Source organism: Plectropomus leopardus, chromosome 1 (assembly GCF_008729295.1).
Source record: "Plectropomus leopardus isolate mb chromosome 1, YSFRI_Pleo_2.0, whole genome shotgun sequence".
NCBI classification, from domain to species: Eukaryota; Metazoa; Chordata; class Actinopteri; order Perciformes; family Serranidae; genus Plectropomus; species Plectropomus leopardus.
In genome coordinates this window covers 37,746,832-37,772,515 of record NC_056463.1, presented here as the reverse complement: position 1 = coordinate 37,772,515, position 25,684 = coordinate 37,746,832, and the positions used below count along the sequence as shown (strand labels likewise).

At 40.4% G+C, this 25,684-nt stretch overlaps 1 protein-coding gene across 1 annotated transcript; it reads right to left on the bottom strand.

The window, feature by feature from the left end:
* Positions 1-15,091: 15,091 nt before the first annotated feature.
* On the bottom strand, positions 15,092-20,606 carry LOC121944850 (low choriolytic enzyme-like). Its single transcript, XM_042488783.1, has 9 exons — positions 20,549-20,606; positions 20,179-20,206; positions 20,002-20,052; positions 19,445-19,576; positions 19,130-19,250; positions 17,879-18,057; positions 16,480-16,561; positions 15,265-15,389; positions 15,092-15,164 (listed from the first exon to the last, which is right to left on the bottom strand). The coding sequence occupies exons 1-9, from the start codon at positions 20,603-20,605 to the stop codon at positions 15,154-15,156; spliced, it is 786 nt and encodes a 261-aa protein (XP_042344717.1). The 5' UTR covers position 20,606; the 3' UTR covers positions 15,092-15,153.
* Positions 20,607-25,684: the final 5,078 nt, after the last annotated feature.

Below are 25,684 nucleotides of genomic sequence, written 5' to 3'. Positions count from 1 at the left end.
TAACCACCATGAACTGTTTATAAAGATGGCCAACATTGCAGTTTCCCCTACATATAGCGTTTCAATCTGGATCGCTGGATCGCCCCATGGTGTCTGTCTGCAGCATATGTCATAAAGCCTGCCCCTCCATGTTTGTGAGTGGGACATAGGCCAAAATAAAAACTCAAAGTAGAGGCCAAATAAATGTTTCCCAAAGATGGTTTCTGTCACTGAAGGTAGTTGTTTCCACAAAAAACGGGGATTTTCTGCCATGACTTACAGCTGTGACAGCCAATCCATGCGCTTGCATGACAGACAGAACTCCTTCACCATGGCGATCCCTACAGCACATAGTCCAGCTCCAAATGACACTACCAGTGCAAGCTGGCAGTGGTCATATCCGGGATACTTTAGCCTTACTTAAGCATAGTAAACGGGTGCCAAAAGAAGACCTCACTAACACATAAAACAGCCAGTCACTATAGTTTTTTTTAAACAAACAGGAGGAAATGCAGCATTTGTTGGGAATTATTTTTAGCAGTGGATTTATCCACATTTGGTACTCTAGTGAGTATCTGTGGCCACATGGTGTGTGATGATGGTGATGAAAGAACACCCAGTGTAAGAGTATGGCTCACTAATGTGTGTTTAACAACACTGGAGCACTATGGCACAGAGGAAGAGGATAAACTCGGCTCTGATACACACATTATACATTCAGTGCTGGTTTGCACATGGGAATCAATTAAAAGAAGAAAAATATAGATATCAGCAGACTTATTCAAAACACAGAGACTTAAATCCAGAACAAGAAAGTCCATGTATTCTTTTTCCATTTGTTTTGTTACCTTTTCACTGGATCTCACTTTTCTACAGCTTGCAGGAGGTTGCTAAATGTTTAAGCTCTTGGATATATTTTTTTTAACTTTGATAAAAATGTTTTTACTTTCCAGAACCACAACTAAGAATAAATATGACTGTAGATTTTCTGTACAAGCGCAAAATATCATCTGATTCATCCACTAACCAAATTGTACTCTGCCAATATGTTGTAAAAATGTATCTTGTCTTGCCTGACCATGAAGGGCTGTGAAGTGAAGATTTTAAAGATGTGAAGATTTTATGAATATATTTTGTCTGATAAATTCTGCCTCACTCTCTTTAAAAAACCTCTTGCCTTTGCAGCCGAGGGGTTAATTAACCAGCAGCAGGGTCACAGAAGAGCAAAAACTCCAAAGGTGAAATATCATCTGTCATCAGCAAATATACTTTCTTTAAAGAAATATTTTTTAAATTTCCCTGTGACTTTTGGACTTCAGAAACACTTCAGATTTTAAGGTAGCTTAATCTTAAACTCAAATCTCTCTTAATAGATCCTCCTCTCTTGGTTTCACCTTCGGAGTCCTACACAAATTGTTTTTCGTTATCCCAGCCAGAGGGGGAAGATGGCAGCAGAGGAGTAGCAATGGGCAAACGAGACGCAGCTGTAATTATCTTGCACGTCTGCTTCTCCACAAGGTAGGAGAGGCTGACATTTGGTTCATGTTGGAGTGGCCGTCGTAGTGATTTCTGTTCGCCGTCTGAAGGTTCGGGGAGTGAGTGAGAAAGAGGGGGATGATGGGAACAAAAAGGAAGGATGACGATGGGATTATGGGAGCGTGACAATTGAGGATTAGCTCTGCTTTAAACAAATAGCACTCGTGCAGGTCAGAAGATCAGCACTCGGTATGGAGAGCGGAGAGACGAGCTGCTGCTCACTTCATTAACAAATCATGTGTCTGTTTCTGAAACAAAAACTTGACAGTGAATTGATTTGTTAAATGTGCTGATCAAAAGTAACTAGCTAACAGGTGTTAAGTTTGATCTTAAAAGAATAAGATTTTTATCACATTTATACTTTTATTTTGTCCACATGGTGGCAGAAAGCTGTTAATACAACACCAGGCAGATTTCAATTACAGATCTGTGCAAAAATTAAGCAATATTTCTGAAATGTCATTAAAAAACAACTGCAAGATGCTTGCATTTTCTTTGAGTGATGTTTTGCAACTTCTCCTATGATCATAACATTCTAAGAAGCATGGCGATGGATGTTCAAAACATTAGCATCTTTATTTCTATAGCAGCCACCACACTAGCCGTCATTATTTCCAATCCAAGGCCACGTACACGAGTTATGTGAGCGATAATGGAAAGGCAAGTCCCTTATATGTAGGAGCAACCACGTATGAGGGATTTTCAGGAGCTGATATTCCACGATTTCACAGAGGAATTGTGGATTCAAAACTTCCAAATGACCCACTGAACTTTTGAAGAGTTATGTGATGCAATAACACCTCTTCTTGTAGCTCCTGATGCATCATGAGGGAGCCAGTTCCTACTGACAAGCACATAGCTATAGCATCATGTGACCTAGAAAAGCAAAAAAAAATTGTTTCCACTGCAGTATTGCGAAATATGGCTTTTTGAATCGGTTAAAACACCACCTCATGCAAGCATAAAAAGTTTTTTGGAGACATTTGCCTGCGCTGTAGATTGCGATGCTGGAGCATTCCTGCCTATAGGGGGCCGAGGTTGCTTCTGTTTGTGGAATTTAAAGATATTTTCTCTTTCTTGGGGAAGGATTGAACAGCATTAACACTTATATCATCTTAGGAGTCAAAGATATCTGCCAGTATGTTGAACAGCATTTTTTTCAACTTTAAATTCAGTAACTTTTCCTAAAATCCCCAAAATTAAAAAACTTGAAACATTGCCTTTAGCTGTACACCAACAGGGTAAAAATCTTGTCTTTGGGGTCATTTTTGACCGGGCAGTTATAAAATCATTTTCATACCAAAATACATCTGCAATGTTCATGCACACAAACTTGAATACTGCCCTACTGCCCTGCAGTATGATATACTATGATGTTGCTAAAGACTGTTATTGTTTCTCTATGATAAAATGCATTCAAAACTACTTTTTGCACATTTCCTTTACTTTCTTAGGCTACACAAGTAATACATTTAGCTAAAACATGTTTGCACCTATGCAGTACCTTTAGCAATAATAACAATAAACCTCTACTTAAATAAAGAAAACAATTATTTACAGGTGTGTTCTTATAAAAACGATTGGATTCCACTGATTAAATCCAGTCTTTCTGCACACTGAAGAACCTAGATATTCACAAAGTTTGTAATGAATGACAATGACACTTTCTTAATGCAAAATAAATTTGGAGTTTACAATTCAATCAAGCTGCTTTGTTTTAGGGGTTTAGTGAAGGCGGGTCATTTTCTGACCCTTAGGACAAGTAGAATATACATAAGGTTAAGACAGCACAAGGGTTAATTGCCTCTCTGCATCTCCAGCATATGAACAATACTAAAGTTCAAAAGCAGTAGCTAAACACAACATCAGGCTGCAGCACTAAGCAGCCCAGTCTAAATCATGTTAATATAGTCTAAATTGTCTTTATCAAAAATGTGGTTTGAAATAATGAAAATCTAAAGAATTCACTTAAAGAATAAAAATTCATATAACTGTGTCTGACTTCTTAATGATGGCGACAGCTGCCTCTTCATATCTTTGATAGATTCAGTCTGTAGGAATCCTGTCTGACTCACTTCCACCAGTTTCGTTCGGCCTTCACTCCCTGCTCACTGTGTTTTGAAAGAAAAGAGACAGAGTGAGACATTCTGGCGAGATCGTCTTCAAAGCTTCTTCACTGTCGATCTTTTGCAGATGGGAAGCTTCGTGTCTCACCGCAAAGTGTCAGACAAGAAGCTGTGTGAGTCTTTGTTGCTGTGAGCTGATGCGGAGAGACAGCTGATGTGTCTGTCCACCTGTCTAAGAGGAGATGACATAATGATATACAGTATATACATCTGAGCTGGCAGTGAAGCGCATGGGAAGAATTTGACTTTTCCATCACTAAAAGTGGTCCATCTGTCTGTGTCTGTGAGACATCCTCACATCTACTGTCCCATGAGCTGTCCTGATTTATAGCACCGGGAGCTCAGTCTGTGGGGACATGGCTTGGGAACCCGAGGGACACTGGTTCATGACCCTGCACAGACCGAATACGGCATCTGACCATCACAGGATCATCCTCGACTTTTAAACCTTGCAAAATGTTGCCCGATCAAATACATAAAAGCACTCATAGCCGGTGGATGCTTTTTATGATGAATGTCGTATTTCTAACTCACCATTGTCACAGCTTTGGTGTCTGATAAGCTGATCTGTTTCTCAAACTGGATGTCCTGGACATGAATTTGCAATATCTAGGATGACAAGGGAGTAACTCGCCCTGTTCTGCCTTACTCTGCCTGTAATTGGCTCCGTCTAACTGTAACCAATCCCACTCCTCTTTCCGAAAGTAATGCTGTGTTCATGTGATGTTGGATTTTCCGAGTTGGGAAGTCATCCTTCCGACTTGGCTGTGTTCATGTGGTTTGAGGTCGTAAAGTGGGAACAACATGGAAGCTACGAAGAAGGGCATTTTAATGCTAAGCGCGTTTAAAAAAGAGGATGATAGCTGTTTCCAGATAATTTATATATATTTATTATTTTATTTTTTATATATTTTATACATTATATTTTAAAATATTTTTAGATTTAATCTACATGGACAACAATTAACATTAATAAAATATTACACATAAAACTTCTACAATGTAGCTTAAAAATAGCTTTACCTGACTGGCTATCGGGGTTAATGCAAAAACAAAAGAATGTTTCTAACTAATCTAGATAACTCTCCACAGTAGTTAATGTTAATACAATACTACACTTCAAACGTGATCAAAAATTGATATTTGATATGTGAATTAATAAAAAAAAGTTCATTCTCACTGACCAAACATTGACTTCTGCCCGCCATGTTCAAGCATGTATGATATCAAGTCAGTGACTTGTGTTATAAAATGATCCCTGAGTTGCCGAGTTGATTTTTCCAACATGAGAGGCTGTTAATGTGAATTTTCCCAGTGGGAAAGTCATTATTCTGATTATTTGACAACACATAAATGCAGCATAATCCAGCCAATGAAGGCAACGAGTACTAGCCTTTCACAGAGTAGGGCAGGTCATTCCTTCCTTCCAATGCAAATTTGCATCCTGGACTGATATCCATGTTTTACTGATGCCTGAAGCCACACACACACACACACACACACACACACACACACACACACACACACACACACACACACACACACACACACACACACACACACACACACACACACACACAAACCCCAACTCCTAAATGCTCAGGATGGATGGATAGGTGCTCGGAGTGGTTGGAGGTTTATTGCCTTGCTCAGGGGCATGCTGTTTGTTCACAGCTGTAATGAACCCTGCAGTCTCTTAAGGACATAAGCACAACGTTAGACTGTTTTTTTTTTCAGTTAGTGTAAAATTTTTGATTAACTTTGGCTTGTGCTAATATCATCTGACTGAGCAAAAGAATATTTTTCACTCTAACCTCAACATAAGGGCTGCAGCTAACTTATTTTTAAAATATGAATGAGTCTAACAGTCACACTGTTTGAATAATGATTTAGCATTTTAGTATATGAAATATCAGAAAACAGGGGGAAATTCCTGTTATGATTTTCCAGAGCTGAAGTTGACATCTTGAGCTCAGCTGACCAACAAACAAAGATATAAAGTTTATTATAATATATGAAAAAGACAGTCAGTACATTGTCACATCTGAGAAGATGGAACCAGATAATATTTATATTTTTGAAAATGACTGAAGCAATGAATCAATTGACAAAATATAGAGTAACTCTCAGTCAATGAGGTAATCCTGGATTGATCCCAGAGAGAAAATTCAGGTGGAGCAGCATGAGGACAGAAATAAAAGCAATAAAATACAGAAATAAATGATTAGACATATATTAAATAAAATCATAGAAATCAAACTAGAAACACACACACACATAGCCAACACAACTGCAACATCTCGCTGAACTGCTTGTCACCTCAGGCTGCAGAGAGACAGACAGACAGATAGACAAGCAGACGGACGTTGAGCCTCCAGCGGTGCTCTGTGGAGGCTGTACAGACAGATGTACCGACACTGAGTTTGGATGGAGAAACACTGCCCACCCTCAGCTGACAGGAGGACTTCGGGCTCTGATCCTTCAGGTCAGCTTTTGGACAGATTCAATCAAAGACTAAGTCCACACTCAGCCAGCTGAATCTGAAGATATATCATTCTTATACCGACATATCATCACTTCAGAATTATAAAGTTTAAACATTTTGGTGAAAACTGAGTTATTTGTGTACTCGTTTTGTGTGGCAACATATTAACATTGTGTAAAGTGGGTTATATGCATTTTTATATGGACTTTTTATTTAGAATGCAAAAAGGTTTACATTATTTTTGCTTTTTGGAAAGCAAAACTTTGAAGCTCAATATCTCAGAACTGCTCAGATCGCAGACAGAACCTCATAAATCTAAGTTAGAGATTTTATATGGGCAGCCAGTGTCAGGGTGGGTTGGAGGAGACAGGAAGTTTTTATATTTACTACTACATCAGGTTAGTTTTTCTTCAGTTTAGTTTAGCAAGAGGACGTCAGGTCACACAAATCTACAAAATGTTGAGGATGACACAATTAATCCAGTATTGGTTTCCAGTAGTCTAGATAGGCAACATTATACTGCCATCACAAATGTAATAAATAATAAAAATGTAACAATAAATACAATATTTATCATCAAATATAATGAGCTCTCACACCTTATGCATCTACTAAAAATGGAAGTCTTTCCTTTGCTTTTTAAAAATATCCGCACTCATATGATAGTACTTTGAGAACAATCCTCATGTACACAGATCTGCAAAAAACAACCAAAAACACTGTAGTATTCATGCCAGGCCAGTAGCTGGCGATGTTAACTTTGTAATGATACACCATAGAAAAACACCACATGCCTGCGCAAATTGCAGCCATGATGTCATTGTTCTCACAGGGTCCGTGCATGGCAGTTTACATTTTTAAAAGCTTACACTGTGGAACCTGGTTTCTAAAGTTTGCCGTTTCAGGCCACTAAAACACTGTTGTCATGTGAACGAAAGGCCAGCCCCTAAGTTTCCAGAAAGATGTAATCTAACTTTCTTTCTAACAATAGGGTGTCCTTTTTTCTTCCAGCATCTGAGAATGTCTTCAACTTAAAAAGTTTCTATTTTTTAAACAGAATTTGAGAAATTGTTTTTGTCATTTCCACCTGTATGGGGCTGTGGCTGTGGTTCAGAGGCAGAGTGGGTCGTCCACTAATTGGAAGGTTGGCGGCTCCTTAAGTCAACCTGTCAATGAATCCTTGGTCAAGATACCCCATATTGCTCCCGATGCTGCGCCATTAGTAGGCACGTTTCAATTACATATTTGTGCACAACTTCAGCAATATTTTCAAAATGTCAATGAAACACAATTTTGAAATGACTGCGTTTCCACTGAGTAATGTTCTGTGACTTCTCCTCTGTTGATAACATTCCAAGAAGCATGCTGATGGATGTTCAAAACATTAGCAGCTTTATTTCTATTGCAGCCACCTCACCACGCTATTATTTCCAATCAAAGGCGACATAGGCATGTTGTGCGAGCAATAATGGAAAGGCCCTTATACGTGGTAGCAATTACACATGAGGGATTTCTTGGAGGTGATAGACGATTTCACAGAGGAATTGTGGATTCAAAACTTCCAAATGATCCACTAAACTTGTAAAGAGTTATGCAATGCAATAATACCACTTGTAGTGCCTGCTGCATCATGAGCGAGGGAGCCAGTTCCTTTATCATGCGACCTATAAAAGTGAAGTGTCTACATTGCAGAAATTAACATGTTTCCATAAGGAATTTTTTACATTTGCAATTTTAATCTGCACAATTTGAGGGTTAATGGAAACCCGCCTATTGTGTGAGTGTGTGTAAGTGGAGTAGCAGGTAGCACTTTGTACAGTAGCCTCAATCACCGATGTGTTGATTTGTGAATGGGTGATTGTGACATGTAGTGTAAAAAGCACTTTGAGAGTTCGGACTAATCTGACTCATCAGTGGTCGCCATGTGAATCACCAGTGCCATCCCAGCATGCTTTGCACTGCAAGGGGAGACAGAGGAATACTGCAGTGTCTGTTCTTTATGATCATCAGATGAATCTGTCGAGTCATAAATCTCTCTCAGTCTTTTCTCTCTTTGCACCATATTTAATATTTTATTGGTGATAAACATAAAAGCTGCATAACAGGCTAATGTTCTCATCAATATTACTACTAAATGATAATAAATTTGAAGAGAGTGTTACACTCAGAAGGGAGTTTCCTCTGGAAGACAGGGATGTATTTGTTACTGCTGATGTGTGTTTTGCAGCTTCACAACAGAGCAACAGACTCTGGATCTGTGCAGAACAAACTTAAAGCTGTAGTTTGTAACTTCTATAAAAAAATGTAATATTTGGGGAAAGTCACAATATACAGACAGGAGTACATTAAACAGATAATCTGTGTAGGTGTATATATACTTATTCTATAGTATGTATTGTATGTCAATCTATCCTCACTCACATCCTACAATCCTGATCTCTCCTGGCTGTGTTTATGCATACGGCGTACATTTGGCAGATTGTGTATTTTTGTTTAATCTTGGAATTTCCAGTTCAGCTCCTACAATAAGTCTAAAATACACCGTGGAAACAAAATTGTAACATTCCTTCTGTTAAGTGCAAAAAATGTGCCATTGAACACATTCACACTACAATTTTTGGACCAAATAACTTTATTTCATTATTATTTTTTCAATGCATGTTGTCACTAGGTACAATGTCACTGTCAATGTTGCTGCAATCACTGACATATTCTAGTCTGTGATAAGAAAAAAAAAACTTTGCTTGTAGTTGTTTGTTTTGTTTGTTTGTTTTTTCATGTAAAACATATTGGCAAAAAAATCTGAAATAAATAAACTCAATGAAGAAAGAAAATAGTATTAATGCATAATATTTTTTAAAGCTTGATTTTGAAACGCACATTTTGTGTGCAGAGCGATATGAGTGTGCGTAATATTAAAGCGGGCCCCGGGGTTTAAGATGATAATGCTTTCTTGGTTGTGGGTTTCAGTGTTTTTTTTCTCCACTCTGTTCCTGTGTCACTGGTTTGCCCAGCTACACACCTTACTTACGCCTCGTCAGTCCTTCCTGCTCGTCAGTTACTCTCAGCCAATCAGCTCCCTGCTTGTTATTCTGCCTCACCACCTGATTCCCCTCACCTGAGCTTCTTCAGCCTTTTTCTGCACGTGCACTTCATCCCCTCGTCAGTCTAGTTTTGTATTTAGGTCCTGCTTTTTAGTTCAGTCTTTGTCTGATCCCTGATTTGTTGGTGAGATGTTAGTTACTGTGTCTTATACAAAATTTTGATTAGAACTTTACGTTTTTTTTTTGTAATACCTTAATTTTCTGCTTTATTTCTATCCTCTCTTTTTTCAGTCTGAGCTGACAAAGTCACAATTTGTCTCGCCTCCACTCTCTCTGAGTCTCAACAGCAGAATCTATGAAAGCTGTTTTTCTTTTTTTCTGCAGCAGAAATGCAAATCAGTGACTGTAGCTGGAGGTAAAATTAGCATCTTTAATTAAAAAATTAGCAGCAAACAAACAATGTAAAACATACGAACCATTAAAGGAAAAACAACCTGAAGGAGCAGCGGAGGAATCTTTTTATCTGACTTCCACTGGATTTAATTATCAAATATGAATTACTGTGAGATTGCACAAACACAAACACATATCACAAATATGTGTCTACGCGGGTCTGTTGGGGAGTAATTAATAACCAATATTTTCACATCAAATACTGACTTTGATCCAACAAACAGTGTCATCCCCAGGAGAAAATCCAAATTTATTATGAAAATTAGATTTCTTTATTTCATCACTCTGTAACTTTTTTAATTTGCAAAATATAACCTATGGATGAAGGAAGAGGAATGCAGGCATGTCCGGTGCTCTCAGAGCAGGGCAGTCTTGTATCTGGAGATTTCCAAGAGTTGGTCCAAAGTGTACTGGAGCACACATACTTGAAGAAACAAACTTCATTATAGGAAAAACATTTTGACGCCCGGTACGTCCTCATCATCAGTCTTGACTCTGACTCTTGACTTGAGTTTAATCTCCAATATACTTTATACCCAAATCTCTTAAATCTCTCCTGACAGAACATCATTTATCTCCTGTGGGACAGTCGTACGGAAGCTCTGAGAGGCTAGGTGAAATTGTTTTTGTTTGTTTATTTTTTTCTTAAATCACTTCTTAAAACTGACTTTCGAAGATTTGTTTTTTTGCGATGTCACCTTTATTTGTTTACTGACTTATTTTTTTCATTTTTATCTCCTTCTCTATTCATGTTGCTGCTCTTACTCATTTTTACTTATTTATCTGTACCCCATCCTCCCTATGGCCTGTTCCTACCATCTTTTCACATTTTAATTTGTTCATCTATCTCTTATTCGCTTGTTTTTACCATCTTATCTTTGTTTTATCCCCACTGATATAATGCCATCTTGTTATATTACTTCTTATATTGTTTTTTATTGTCTTTTATTGTTTTACATTGACTTGTATTCCTTTTATTTGCTTTATTCTTTTTGACCTTTTACGGATTTTTTCTGGCCTTTTGCTTTGACTGTTCTAGACCTTTCTCTGTTTGGCATGTTTGTTGATGTTTATTTTTATCATTTCCTGAGTTGCTGCCTTTGCTTTGTCTGTCAAAGCAAAAACTGTTTTAAAGGTGCTATATAAATAAAGTTATTATTATTTGGAGTTTGTTGCATTTTTTTATGGAGGAGTAAAAGAAGTTGAACAGTAAAATGATTACCTTTAACATTTTGATTGTTTTTTTTACAGGCGTTTCAAGTCATTTACATCAAAACAGGGCTTACTGCTCTCTGTGGAAGGGTTTGCTAAACATAAGGGAACCTATAGAACAAAACTGACTGATCTTGAGCCTAAAAGATATTTTAGAGGGACACAGATTTTGATGTCACACACATATTGAATCCAGGATAAAATATATACTCCCTTCCTGTCTGTTCATCTGACTGCTCATGTTTGTTGAATCTATCAGACTGACCGACAAAATTACAAAATAAAAACTATGCTGTAATAAACCAGCATGATCATTTACAATCTGAGGTTTGAGCCTTATGATTTGAGTGCTAAATCTACTATTAAAATGTTAAAAAAAGCTTGACAGATTTTACATCGCACATGTTCTGTAGTGAGGAACCTTCATCCAATCAGTTTTGAGAGTTTTAAGGTCAGATTGTTATTGCTTTTCCCTTAGTTTTATACTTAATTTTCCCAGGCCTACAAGGTCTTATTTCTGTCAGCAGTTGTGCATTCACCACAAACACTTGAATGCTGTAATATTATGTAATATATAAGTCTTCCAAAGACGTGACTTCAAGTTGTGAGTTTTGGACAATGTCAATATTTTCAGCCTGTTCCAGCTACTGTGTCTAAAAATCCTCTGGAGACTGACAGGTGAAAATAGACAAGGCAGGATTTATGATACCGGTTGACATGATTGCATTGTAAGCAATGCACACAAACAAGAGCAATAAAGACAACATAAATAAAAAAAACAGATAAAGAAAGCAACAAAAAAGGGGGGAACCGCAAAAATCCCCTCAGTTTAAATGATTTCAAGTAGTTTTTGTCAATTTGACTCTTTTCTATTTATTTTTTTACTTGGAAGAAAATGAAGTGTCTCTTACAGACTTGAAGCTGAAGATGAAGGAGTGAAAATAAAAATAAATTCAGAAAATTATTTTTTTCCTAATTATTTCTGATAATTTCATTTTAAATGTAGTTACATTCTATGATATAATGACAAAAAGCTGAATATGTGTGATGCTGATAGTAAAGATGTTACAAGGTGTTATTTACTTTCAGAGGAAGTCTGATTGTTACTTTGACTTGAGTCAGCGCACCATAGTCCCTGCAGATGTTTGAGTATCTGGTTGGTTAAAGGTAAATAAGAAGCTGTCTCTGTTCCTTGCTAAATGCCATAAGAGTGACCCAGATCTTTTCTTTTGCTGCTGCATACATATACTGAAACACTCAGAGTATTTATTTCGGCGTGTTCCTGCTGCCCTCTTGTGGTCAACAGACAGCAAACACACAAACAGGTGAAAAGCCATAGAAATATAATACTAATAAAATACATATTTTTGGAAGTTTAGTTCAGCCAAATATTTATTCATTTATTTTTAATGTGAATTGAGGGTCAGACTCACAAATTGCTCAATATGAATAAAGTGTAATTAATTTTTCCGTTTTATTATGCAGTTATTATTTTTTTATACAGTCACCGGAAATACCTAAAGCATTCATCTTTATACTACACAGAAACATTCTCATTGTTACACAAAATCAACATCATGGTCCCTGAAATTGTTTTTCAGCAGAGGGTTTGATTCCAGCTTGCAGTCCTTTGCTGTGTGTCATTCCCGTTTTCTCTCCACTGTTTCTGTCATTCTCTAACTGCACTATAATAAAGGCATGACAAGTCAAAGAAATAATACTAAGAAAATAAAGAATACATTCGCTCATGTCTCCTGTATAATTGTACTCCTATTAGCATACATTGGTATGTGGTTTACCTAATAAAAGTAACGTAAATGATTTGTTTCCATGATTTATCAGTCTTGTCTGTCCTTCCCTGTCAGTCTCCCCTGCACACCTCTTTCTGTTCAAGTCTCATTTGCTCCAGCCTACTGTTTCCAGTCACACCTTCTCTTCCTTTCTGTATATATACCTGTTTTCCCATTGTCAGTTTGTCTGTTTTCCTCGCCGTGTTCCTGTTGTCCATGCAGCTTCGTTCCTGTTCTCCCTGTCCTGTTCCTGCCCTGTTCTTCAGCCGAGTTCTTTTCATCAACCTGGTTTGTTTCAGTCTACTTTTTGTTCATGTTTTTTTTTGTACTTTGTATTTTTGTTCACCTGTTGTTTTTTTTGGATATTCCTTAGCACTTAAGCTCGCTTTTAGTTTGTACTTCTGGCTCCCTTTTTGTCTGTTCTGCATTTTGGGTCCCCATCCTGCAACCACACCTGACACTACTACTTGTATAAACATAGTTAAATGTGGAGTAGGTCCTTCTGTCAGGTAGAACATATATCAGAATGGTTTCCTCCTTTCAAACTGGAGAGAAGGTCATTTTTTCAGGGGTCTAAGTATCTATCATAGTGGACTACTACCTGTAGGCTATAAATGTGGAGTAGGTCATTCAGATGGGTTATAAATATCTATAACAGTGGACCACTACCTGTATAAATGCAGTGTAGGTCATTTTGATGGGTATAATATCTATCACAACGGACTACTACCTGCATTAATGCAAAGTAGGTCATTCTGATGGGTATAAATACCTATCACAATGGACTATTGCCTTTATAATTGTAGAGTAGGTCATTCTGATGGGCATAAATATCTATCACAATGGACTACTACCTATATAAATGCAGAGTAGGTCAAACTGATGCAAATAAATATGTGTCACAATGGACTGCTACCTGTATAAATGCTGAGTAGGTCTTTCTGATGGGTATAATTATCTATCACAATGGACTACTACCTATATAAATGCAGAGTAGGTCATTCTGATGTGTATAAATATCTATTGCAATGTACTGCTACCTGTTTAAATGCTGAGTAGGTCATTCTAATGGGTATAAATATCTATCACTGCAGACTACTACCTGTAAATGCAGAGTAGGTCATTCTGATGGGTCTAAGTATCTATCACAATAGACTACTACCTGTATAAATGCAATAAAATGTGGAGTAGGTCAGTCTGTCTGGTACAAATATATATTAGAATGAATTATCTTATGCAATCCCACGGCACCTCTGTACATGGGCTGCCGCTCTATCCACTGAGCCACCAGGCACCCCATCAGCAGGGTTATGTCTATTGCAGCCACGGCACTAGCTGTTATTATTTCCAATTGAAGGTCACATAGGTGTGTTATGTGAGCTATAATGGAAAGGCACGCCCCTTATACGTGGGAGCGGCCACATGTGAAGGATTTCTGGGAGGTAATAGTCCACAATTTCACAGAGGAATTATGGATTCAAAACTTTAAGATGATCTGCCCAACTTTTGCAGAGTTATGTGATGCAGTAACACCTGTTATAGCTCCTGCTTGATCATGTCAGAGGGAGCCAGCTCCTACCAACAAGCACATAGCCATAGCATCATGTGACCTATAAAAGCCAAAAAAGGGTTTGAATTGCAGTTTTGCGAAAAATGGCTTTTTCCAATTGCCAGAACCATAGCCTCATGCAAGCATAAAACTTTTTTGTAATAAATGGGAGGTGTTTTGTTTTTGTTTGTTTGTTTTTTTATTATAGTGTTTCCTTTTTCGCATGCTATATTTGCAGTGTAATTCTGGGCAGTTTGTGGGTTAGTGGGAACCCATCTTATGAATCACAAATGGAAAAATATCCACAGACAAAAACCCCATGATTCAAAAACCACAAAAAAAAAACATTCCCAAGAAGTCCTGGTAAAATTATTAATTGTTATTATTATTATCAGTAGTAGTAGTAGTATTACTACTACTGCTATTATATATCAGCAATTCATTTTGTACAATTCTGAGGTAGCTATTCTTTGAGTATTTGCTTTGTATGGTCTATTTTTTATCAAAAGCATACAAGTAAATTTAGTCTAAAATTTGACGCCTTGTTACAGATTTATGGGACAGTCACTTTATTGCATAGATTTATTTTAATTTAATTTTAAGTTTATTCGGTCAATAAGACTTCACTTAGTATAAATACAAAACTTTTACTGTTACTGTTAACTTTTACTAATAAAGCATTTTTCATTGTTGTGCGCGTGCAAGGTTTTCATTTCTTTGACATAGACTTCCTGTGGCTGCGCTAATAATCACTAATAATAATGAGTTTCTGTTGCTTTATTGTAATTTTAATTTTATTTAGTTGGATCCCCATTAGCCATCACCAGTGTGGCAACTACTCTTCCACACAAGTAAACATTACTTCATAAAATGAAAACAATATTTGAAGTAACATCCCTGCAGAACAACAGATGTAGGCCTTTGGCTGAATCTTGACAAGCTGAGAGCTGAAGTTTCTGGAGGTCTACTGTTTCCTCTGTCATTTACTTGCTGGTTCGGAAAAAAAATGAGATTATGATTAATCAAACACTGTCACACTTTTAACATTTCAACACATTTTTTTTCTCCTTTTCCATTGTCTGCAACTCACAGCATTTATAAAGCTTGTTGATGCGGGCGGTGTCATAGGGGCTCATCTCTCTGGCCCATCCAAAGTTGAGGTTAGGGTTGCTCTTTGCGATGATGGTTGGCTCGCCGTTTTTGGAGAAGGCGTATCTTGAGGGCAGGAACACAGTATTGTTGGTTAACACACACACACAAATACAAGTACACACACTGGCTCCAAATTTACCGCATTTTTTGTGTGTTGGCTCTTCTGGGCAGCCTAATACATGATGACAAATGCACTATACACAGTGGTGGGATGTAATGAAGTACACAAGTACTGTATTTAAGTAGAATTTTGAGATACTTTACTTGAGTAATTCCATTTTATGCTATACTTCTTACTTACTTACTTCACTACAATTTTGGAGACAAGTATTGTACTTTTTTCCAGATTTAGATAAAAACAAAAAGTAAATCAATCAATTTTGATGATTTTTCATAGATTAACTCTATAAAGCCTAAGAAAATTGACTTGAATACAATCCCTCCATTGCACCTTTCGTACGTAAATTTTGTGTTCTTTGTATTTTTTTTCATTTTATATTTTTAAATTGCTTCTGTATTTTCATCATGTGTCTTATTCTATTTAAATTCACTGTTTTTATTCTTTCTTTATGTTAATTGTTTTGCAACAAAACACCAAGTCAAATTCCTTTTATATGTAAATATACGTGGCCAGATTCTGATTGAATTCTTGCAAAAACATGTAATGTAAGGAAGGCAATAAGCAACTTAATAGGAGATTATCAAAAATTACCTGTAATTAGCAAAAGAAAACACAAAAAAACAAATTGGAAATGACCTGAAAAAGTTCTTTAAAAAATCATACATTTTTTTCCTGTCACCTAAATAATATTTATACTTATAATAGTTTTATTGTTTCTCGATAGTTTTCCTTTGTTGATGTGTGTTGTGTGTTGTTCAAGCACTCCAGAGTTTACACATAGCCCTGGCTTTACAAACAGCACTATCCCAGCCAATCAGCAACATGGGTGTATCTGACCTTGTGCACAGCACATGGGAAAGGGTGTATAAAGAGAAAGGCAGTGACAGTGAAAAGGGCAGTAAATCTGACTCTGTTTGGGTGTTAAATTCAAATATTAACTATCACTGACTCCTTCAGTGAAAGATGCAGTCTTTCTTCCACTACTGACTATACATTCAAAACATACACAAATACACTCATGCAAACACTCACCTGCTGTAATGCATGACAGAGTTGAAGTCATAGGGAGTACCCAGGTTGTTAGTCTGCTGCTGATCAAAGTTGTGTTCCATTCCTGCACAGGAGGAGAAAACAGACCAAAACATTTAGTTTTCCCCTATTTCTGTCCTCTGTAGCAGTGCAAGTTTTTTAAATCTGGCCCCTGGGCTCTGTCTGGTTGTAGACTCACATTACTGGCATTTATTAAATGGGAGTGAAATCTAAATTTTGTGATTACTGGTGCAAAACAATTCATTTATATAGACCTTGACAGTTTATTAAAAACCCTTTGAAACCCGGAGCGACGTCACTTTTCTTGTGCTGTGTTCAGACGCTGTTCAATCAAATCAAATCAAATCAAACTTTATTTATAAAGCGCTTTTCATACAAAAAAGTAACACAAAGTGCTTTACAGATTAAAATCATTCCCATCCTTCCCCACTCCCCGCACAAAAATCACATTCATACCCCACCCCGCTCCCTACGAACACGCCCAAGTACACACACACACACACACACACACACACACACACACACACACACACACACACACACACATACACGCCCACACCCCAACAACAACAATAAGATATTGCACACAAGGCTGAATACAGATGAACCCGGCAAGGGTTCACACATTTAGATTTTTAAACCCTAATATTAAAACAAAAGAAAAAATGTGATTTCTTAAAAAAAATGTGCAACTTGGTCAGAAATGTTCCATGAATTTCAAGACATTAGTAGATTTAGAAAATGAGTTTTAAAAAGCTATACAGACCAGTTTCTAGGGAAACAGCTACGGAAAAACTATATTTATAAATATCCCAATTTATATTTAAGGTCATGTTACAATATTATTAGAATTTTAAGCACTTTTGTCAGGTCATTTTCTTTTTCTTTTTTCTTTTTTATTTTTTGTTTGTTTGTTTTTGTTATTTTTTATAAATTAGTTTTTGTGTCATTTTCTTGTATTTTTACTAATTTATTGATAATTTTGGGGTAATTTCTTCTTTCATTGCTCATTGCCCTCTTGCCATGTTTTTAAAATTAATCAGGCCAATTTGCTCATGTTTCTCATCTGAATAGAAGAAGCAGCCTTGCCTCTAAGAGGCTTTCTTTAAATGCAGAGAGAGCAAGGAACTTGTAAGGAACTCAGGAACTCTTGTCACAATAATCTGGTTCCAGTTTTGGGGGCAAAAAGTCCTACTGCCTGAAAAGATTCTGCAAAAATTAGGTACATTCCAATGATTCAAACATTCCTTTAGACTGTAAGCACTTGCAAATTTAGAGCTACATTTGGTTTAAGCTGTAAAGTCCTCCCTCCTTTGGTCTTCTGATGTAAAATCAGAGCAGAAGACCAGCACTGTGCGTTGGTTTTTGTGTGTGAGCTGACCTGACTGGATGTTCTGGGTGAGGATGGAGATGTATCGGTCTCTGTCGGAGCGGATGTGCTCGTGATGGAAGCCCAGAGCGTGGAGAACCTCGTGCTGCACTATGTTCTGGTACAAACAGCCATTTTTTTTCAGGGAGACCGGCTGTCCTCGTCTTTGACGGCCCACGTAGGACCAACACCTGATGCGCACACACACACACATACACAATGTAATTTAGCAAAAAAAAATGTATTATTGATGGGCTCCTGTCTTCTTGTTGTATTTCAAAGTCAACAAGTCAAATGAATTAGTGTTGCTGTGGTCAGATGCTTTTTCTTTTTGATTGGTGTTGTGTATCTGGAATGCTTGGAAGTCGGAAATTTCAACTGGGAAATTCAGACCTCTGACTTTGAGTGGAATGCAGCAAGAGATCCACAGAGATCTAAAATCCAGGTCCCAAGTTTTCTTGCTAATCAGGAGCTACTGGGTGCAACTGTGATGTTCTCCTCAGCTGCAGTAATCAGCCTGGAGGTATATAGGTCTATTATTGTGCTATGTTTGTCTTTTAGTCTATCTGCAAGCCTATAGAGCCCCATGTTGAGTACCCCAAATTTTATGTTATAAATTTATAGTATGGGTCCCAAACATTAAGGAATTGCTGCATGCTTACTTGCATACAGTATGTTGGGCAATATGTATTATTTGCCTAAATTGCATAGTATTTCAGCAACTGTTTGGCCAATTTTTGATATTAATTGGTAGGTTTTGGGGATTATTTAAGATACTGAATCCATTTCTGATAGTTTCAAAATTCTAAATGTGTGTTTTAAATCAGAAATCAGAATATTTTCACTGACGTTGCAGTTGATTTTGATTAATATTTATTAAATTTAGACATTTTAGAGGACACTGAATTGACTGGATTTGCAGCTCCCAGGTATAAGGGGCTCACCTTTACATTATCGCTCACATAACATGCCTACATCACCTCTGATTGAAAATAACAACGGTGGTGGCTGCAATAGAAATAAGCCTGCTAATGTTTTGAACATCCATCACCATGCTTCTTGGAATGTTATCACCGAAGGAGAAGTCGCAGAACATCACTCAGTGGAAACACAGTCATCTCGCAATTGTGTTTAATCGACATTTTGAAAATATCACTTAAATTTTGCATAAATCTGTAATGAAAACCTTCTTAATGTCTGGGGAGGACTTTGTGTGTGTGTGTGTGTGTGTGTGTGTGTGTGTGTGTGTGTGTGTGTTCCTACCCAGATCCAGAGTAGATGTAGAGGTATCTGCGATGCCAGTAGCGCCTCCAGACAAAGCGAATGCAGGTGGAGCTGTGGAATGTAAGGAGGCCTCTTATGATGATTCTGCGCTCGTCTCTGGCTGCATAGACAAACAACAGGCTGCTGACAAACAGGACAATCTGCCTTCCTTCATGCATCCTAACTGTCATTTTTTAGTTTTTCCGATGTCAAAATCATACCTCTAACAATGAAACTTTTTGACCAACTTTTTGACTTTTTTGAACCAAACAAAGCTAAAGACCGGTTTTTCATAAGACAGTTACTGCAGCGTACTGTATCTGGAGGAGATGTGGATAGGCACGAAGACGTAGTCTCCACGTTTGGGCCACTTGCAGCCTCTGGCCGTGCAGGGATCTGCATTCCTCTGTAAATTTGGCACAATGTCGCCATGCGTAAGGGGCGTTGCTGCAGAACAACAAATAAACACACATTCTGATTAATATTCAAACCAGAAATCTATAGTTTTACTCAAACAGGCTACAGCATTTTTGACTTGTCATAACTGAATAATCCGTCCATTGTCCTATAAAATGAAAGAAAATACTGAAAAATAAACACTTTTGTAGAGGTTAGGAGCCTTACAAGTTTTGTCTGACCAGTAGTCCAAATCCAAAGATATTTCATTAACACTAATATCTAAAGGAAAAAAGGTGGCAAATCCTCACTTTTAACAAGCTGAAAGCAGCAAATGTATGGATTGGTAAGTGACTTAAATGATTATTAGTGATCTAACCGTTGACTCAACTAACAGATCAGTTGTTACAGCTCTACACTGTGTCTCATTGTGTTTTTGCCATCACGTATTTAGAGTTAGATTATTTCAAACTTACTAATGTCAGCATTTGCTCTTGCGAGGATTTCAGAGACATCCAAGCGCTCCTCTGAAAGTTAACAGAGAAAATAACAGTTACCAGCAGATTAACTTAGAATTATTTTCATCAGATAGGAATCAGAAAAAACAGAAAAATGACTCCAATAGTTTAGGAATTTTCTAATAATCCACTCACCTTTCTGAGGTCCATCATCAGATGCACCCTGCAACATAAAGGCACATTTTTTGATTATGTTTTGTTAAGATTTCTGATTATTTTGTTTCTGTCAGGTGAGAACCAGACTAAAAATAAATAAATACAATTTTAAAATTGCTTTTGTTTTGGTTTGATTTGATTTTTATTACCAGTCATTTGAATTAAAAGATTGTGCTCCTTTATGGATTTTGACAATTCTCTATCTTAAAGGCTCGTACGATCCTTTAAAAAACCATCTGAATTCTCCCAAAATTGCATCAAGCTGATAGAAAGGTTTTTCCTGTATTTCCTTTAAAGTTGGGATTTTGAAAATTATTTTTAATCTCAATGTTAAAAGAGTCAGACTTACCGGAGGAATGGCCGTTAAGGAGAGGAAGAGGAGGAGGAAAAGGAAAACTGGAGTCATGATAGTGGTCCTCTCCAATTAAACCTGAAAATAAAGTCACAATCTGAGGAGTAAATTTGGTGAACATAGTTGTTAAATATAATAAGGTGAGAGCAAAAAGAATGAGAGGTTACCTGCTGTACCTGCACTCTGATGCTGGCTGCAGCAGGTGCTCGGCTCCTCGCTCTTTGTAGGCAGCTCACACTGGGTGTGTCTGAGGATTCACCAATACCTGTCGAGCTCAGCTGTCAAAACTCATCACTGTTGGGGATTTTTCAGGATGTAAATCATACAAATATTGAGACATTTTGGTAAAAATAGCAGTATCACGCAAAAATAAAAAGTGTTCTTTATGCACAAATATGGCCCCTATGGGTGATATATTCTGTATTGTAGTTTTGGATTATTATTACTGATTCAATCATTTGATGGCAGTATTTAATCACATCCACTATTAAATACTACTTTAATTTGAAACTTTTAGAGATGTAAAACAACTTTATTATAAAGTAGCACTCAGTAATACTAAAGAAAATGTTTAGTTGCATTCTACCAGTGCAGATGCAGATATGTAACCATAAAGAAAGGAAGTAAAATAAGAGTAAAGGCAATGAAAATAAAACCTAAACAGTGATGCCTGCTGGAAAGCAAAATAAAATAAAATAAAATAATCATCTGAGCAGTGTTTGTGACATTGGGTAACTTCGAAATGAATTTAGAAACAATGTAAATTGTCTGAGTTTAGACTCATGGTTCTGTTAAATTCACCAAACTTGTTTGTAGAGGGTCAAGCGTGTGCACCTCTCCAGGGCGAAGCTAATTTTAGTGAAGCTATATAGCAGAGTTTCAGGAGCAGGACCACACCTCAACCACGCCTCTTCCGGCTTAAATATCCTCCTAACCCGATCTCCCCCTTTCATTTTCGTTATTATGCACGAGCGCGTACCAACACACCACGTAGCGTTTTGCTCTCGGTCGACTGTGGTTCGCTTACTCACCCCTATTATGGATTCTGTCTCTCTCTGTCCCTGTCAGATGACGACCTGTTCGGTCGAAGCCGTGATGATGGCCCTCACCGTCTCCATCTGGCCGTGCAGGCGTCCTCAGGGTCCGACGCCGACAACTTCTCTGTTGCGTCCGTGCCGGAGACGCCGACCTCAGCACTGCAACCGGCCGCCGGCCCCTCGGTTCCCTTCTTGGTCCGTGTTCCACCTGGCTCCTCTCTGCTCACCATCCAGGTGTACAGCTCGGCCGATGGTTCCTCTGCATCTCCTGGTCCGCCACCCTCAGCAGAAAGAAGAGGACGCGGTCGCCCCCGTGAAGCCCTGCGCCGCCGCGGTTCTCCTACTCCATCGCCGCGGAGGATGGTGGCGGCCTCCCGCCATTGTCTCGACTCTGCCGGCTCGGCGGCTCGCCGTCGAGCAATGTGCGCTGGAGCACGGCGTCACCACGCTCCAGTGAGGTCTCCCGATTGCCGGCCGCCTTTGAAGACCGGGAAATACAGTTTCACAGAACTGACAACAAAGCTTTTTGACATCCTGACATCTGAGTGACGGGTCATCGCGGTGGCTCCCGTCGTGCGCCATGACATCAGCACCTCTGTTAAAGGGCCGGTTCGTCTTCAACCACTTCCGGTGGACCGTGCTGAATAGGAAGCGGGGACATGCTGCCTCTGGCGTGTCAAGTCAAGTCTAGTCAAGTCGGTTTTATTTGTAGAGCCCATTATCACAAAACATGGTTTGCCTCAGTTGCCTGTACAGTTTACGTCATCCCTCTGCCCTTAGACCCTCACATCACCCAAGGGAAAACTCCCAAAAAAAAAAAAAAAAAATGGAAGAAACCTCAGCAAGAGCGGGGCGCTGGGGCTGCGGCAGTCGCTTCACCTCGGACCCGCCGGCCGCGGAGGTCAGGTTTGCCTGAGGCATCAGATGTGTCAGTGGCGCCATCCCACTCCCATCAGCTCACCTCACCTGGGATTCTCGACGCCGCGTTGCCTGCAGCCTCGACTGTTCTCCCTCTTCAATTTGAGCAGCCCGCTCATGTTGGACCGCCTGGCACCGGGATGCCAGCGCCACTTCCTGCTCTTCCTGGCCGTCCGCAGCAGCTCTGTCCCCTTGGGGCACCTGGCACTGGGCTGCCAGTGCCCTCTACTGCTCAATCTCAGCGACTGCAGCATTTGTTTCATGATGGGAATTCTGGTGCCAGGGTATCGGTGCCCCCGGCCGCGTATGCTCTACAATTGCACCACTTCGCTCTTGCTGGGGCACCCTGCACCGGGATTCCGTTGTCCCCAGTCGTACACCCACAGCTTCCTAGTCAGTTGGGTTGTTGGCGCCCCCGGCCGTGCAATCCCAGCCACTGCACCAGTGCACCATGTCGTTCCGTCCCACGGTTCTGGTCTCCTTTCCGATCATTTTCTGTCGCGGCGGCCTTTGCCTACTTTCACCCTGGCCATGGCCAATCCTCCCGTCCACCCTCCTGGCGCTTTCGTCTCTTGTCCATATCCGGTTCCCTTCAATCTTCGTACCCAGATTCTTGACTGCACCACGTCTCCAGTGGCCATTTCTCCTATGTTTGCCCGGGGTGCCAGCGATGTTGGCGGCGCCCTCCCACTCCCACCAGCTTGCCTCACCCTGCAACCTCGGCACCAGGATGCCTGTGCCCTTGACCGTTCTCCCACCTCCATTTGAGTGGCCCGCTCGTGTTGGCTCATCTGGCACCGAGATGCTGGCCCCACTTACTGTCCAACCATTGCATCTGCTGCAGCTCACTCTCTTTGGGGAGTCCAGCACAAGGCCGCCGGTGCCCTCCACTGCTCAACCTCGCCGCCTGCGGCGGTTAGATTTTGGTGGGGCGTCTGGCAGTGGGATGCCAATCCCCCTGGCCATCCACTCAGCAACCGCACCACTTCATCTTCATCTGGCACCGGGGTGCCGTTGCCCCCAGTTGTACACCCGCAGCAACCGCAGAACCGGTGCGGTAGCCGACCTTGGCTCTCTCTTCTTGAGGCATCTGGCACCAGGCTGCCAGTGCCCTCTACTGCTTAACATCGACGCCTGCAGCGGATCGCTTTGCTGGGGAGTCCGGCATTGGGATGCCATTGCCCCCGGCTGTACACGCTCAGCAGCCGCACCGCTTCGCTCTCGCTGGGGCATCTGGCACCGAGATGTCAGGGCCCCCGCTGAACAGCATCGGCTACTGCACCAGATCACTCTCCTTGGGGTATCTGACGCAAGGTCACCAGTGCCCTCTATTGCTTGACCTCCATGCCTGCAGTGGATCGCTTTTGCTGGGGAGTCTGGCATTGAGATGCCATTGCCCCCTGGCCATCCGCTCTCTGCAACTGCACCATTTCACCCCTCTCGCTGGGGCATCTGCCGCCGGGGTGCCGCTGCCCCCAGTTGTACGTTCACAGTGACTTCGACAGTTCGCTCTCGTTGGAGCTTCTGGCACCGAGATGCCGTGCCCCCGGCTGTACGACCTCGCCTACTGTGCCGTTTCTCTCTTCTTGAGGCATCTGGCACCGGGCTGCCAGTGCCCTCTACTGCTTACCATCAACGCCTGCAGCAGTTCGCTTTTGCTGGGGAGTCTGGCATAGGTATGCCATTGCCCCCGGCTGTGCACGCTCGGCAACCAAACCACTTCGCTCTCGCTGGGGCATCTGGCACCGGGGTGCCGCTGCCCCCAGTTGTACATCCACAGTGACTTCGACAGTTCGCTCTCGTTGGAGCTTCTGGCACCGAGATGCCATGCCCCCGGCTGTACGACCTCGGCTACTGCACCGGTTCTCTCTTCTTGGGGCGTCTGGCACCGGGCTGCCAGTGCCCTCTACTGCTTACCCTCGAAGCCTGCATCCGCATTGGTCCCCAGGGGAGGGCTTTCCTTTCTCACCTGTTGCCTGTCACTTCTTCTGTCCTGTCGATCATGACCTCCATCTCGCTCGTTGCGCCGAGCCGCGCCGAGCTCTGGTTCTGGCTCTATCTGCTTGGCGATTGGAACGAATCTCCTTCTTTTATGACGATCACCTGTCTCATCCTCAGGACATCAACCTTTTCGATGACGCGGCGCCGTCTGCCGGTTTTGGGGTTTTTTTACGATGGAAGATGGTTCGTAGGCAAATGGCCCCAAGAGTTAGAAGGAGACTGCCAGGTCACTTTATCTGCTCTTTTTGAGCTCTACCCCATCATCATCGCCACCATGTTATGGGGCCATGAATGGAGTCGCCTATCTGTCCTCATCTACTCAGACAATCTCGCAGTAGTTTGACATCATAAATAAAGAAGTTCAGAAGCTTGGCTCCTCATGTAGACACACACCCGACTCCGGTTCCTCCATATTCGACCTTGCCTTTCAACATCTAAACCCAGCTTTCATGCCCCTGATCTGGAATCTCAGAACACCATCATCAATAGCCTGTCCCCTGCAACTCTCTCTCCATATTGATCTGCTTGGAATTGTTTCCATAACTTTCACCACATGCATAACATAACTTTTCCTTCATTTGATCTCATCACCTTAACCTGCTTCATCACCCACGCCCATCCTGTCTTGGGAATTTAAAACCCAGACAATCAAAGTCTACCTCAGCGGCATTTCGTTCATCTCTAAACTCCTAACGGGTAGTCCTGGCCCAGCTCATGGTCATCCCCAGATCACCTCACCGCTCAGAGGCCTCTCACGCTAAGAACCAGCCCAAAATCCTCGTAGACTCCCATTAACCACGGATCTGCTGTCACGCTGTATCCACACCATCCGCTCCAGATATAGCATACCTCACGTCAACCAAACTCTAGAGACAATGTTCATTCTCGCCTTCTTCGGTTTCCTCAGATGCTCAGAATTCACTGCTTCGACCCTTCGATACGATCCACGTCGGCACGCCTGCCTCTCTGACCTTTTTTCTCTTACGACACCATAGTTTATTATTTAAAAAGAACCAAAACCAACCAATCTAGCCAACCCACTCCCGTCTTCTACTTTAACATTCAATCAGTTCTAAACCCCTTCCTTATTCTCTCCAACTACTTACATTTCCGGACGTCACAAAGCAAATCCCAAGATGACCCTCTGTTTGCATCTGAATCCGGCCAGGTGGTTACC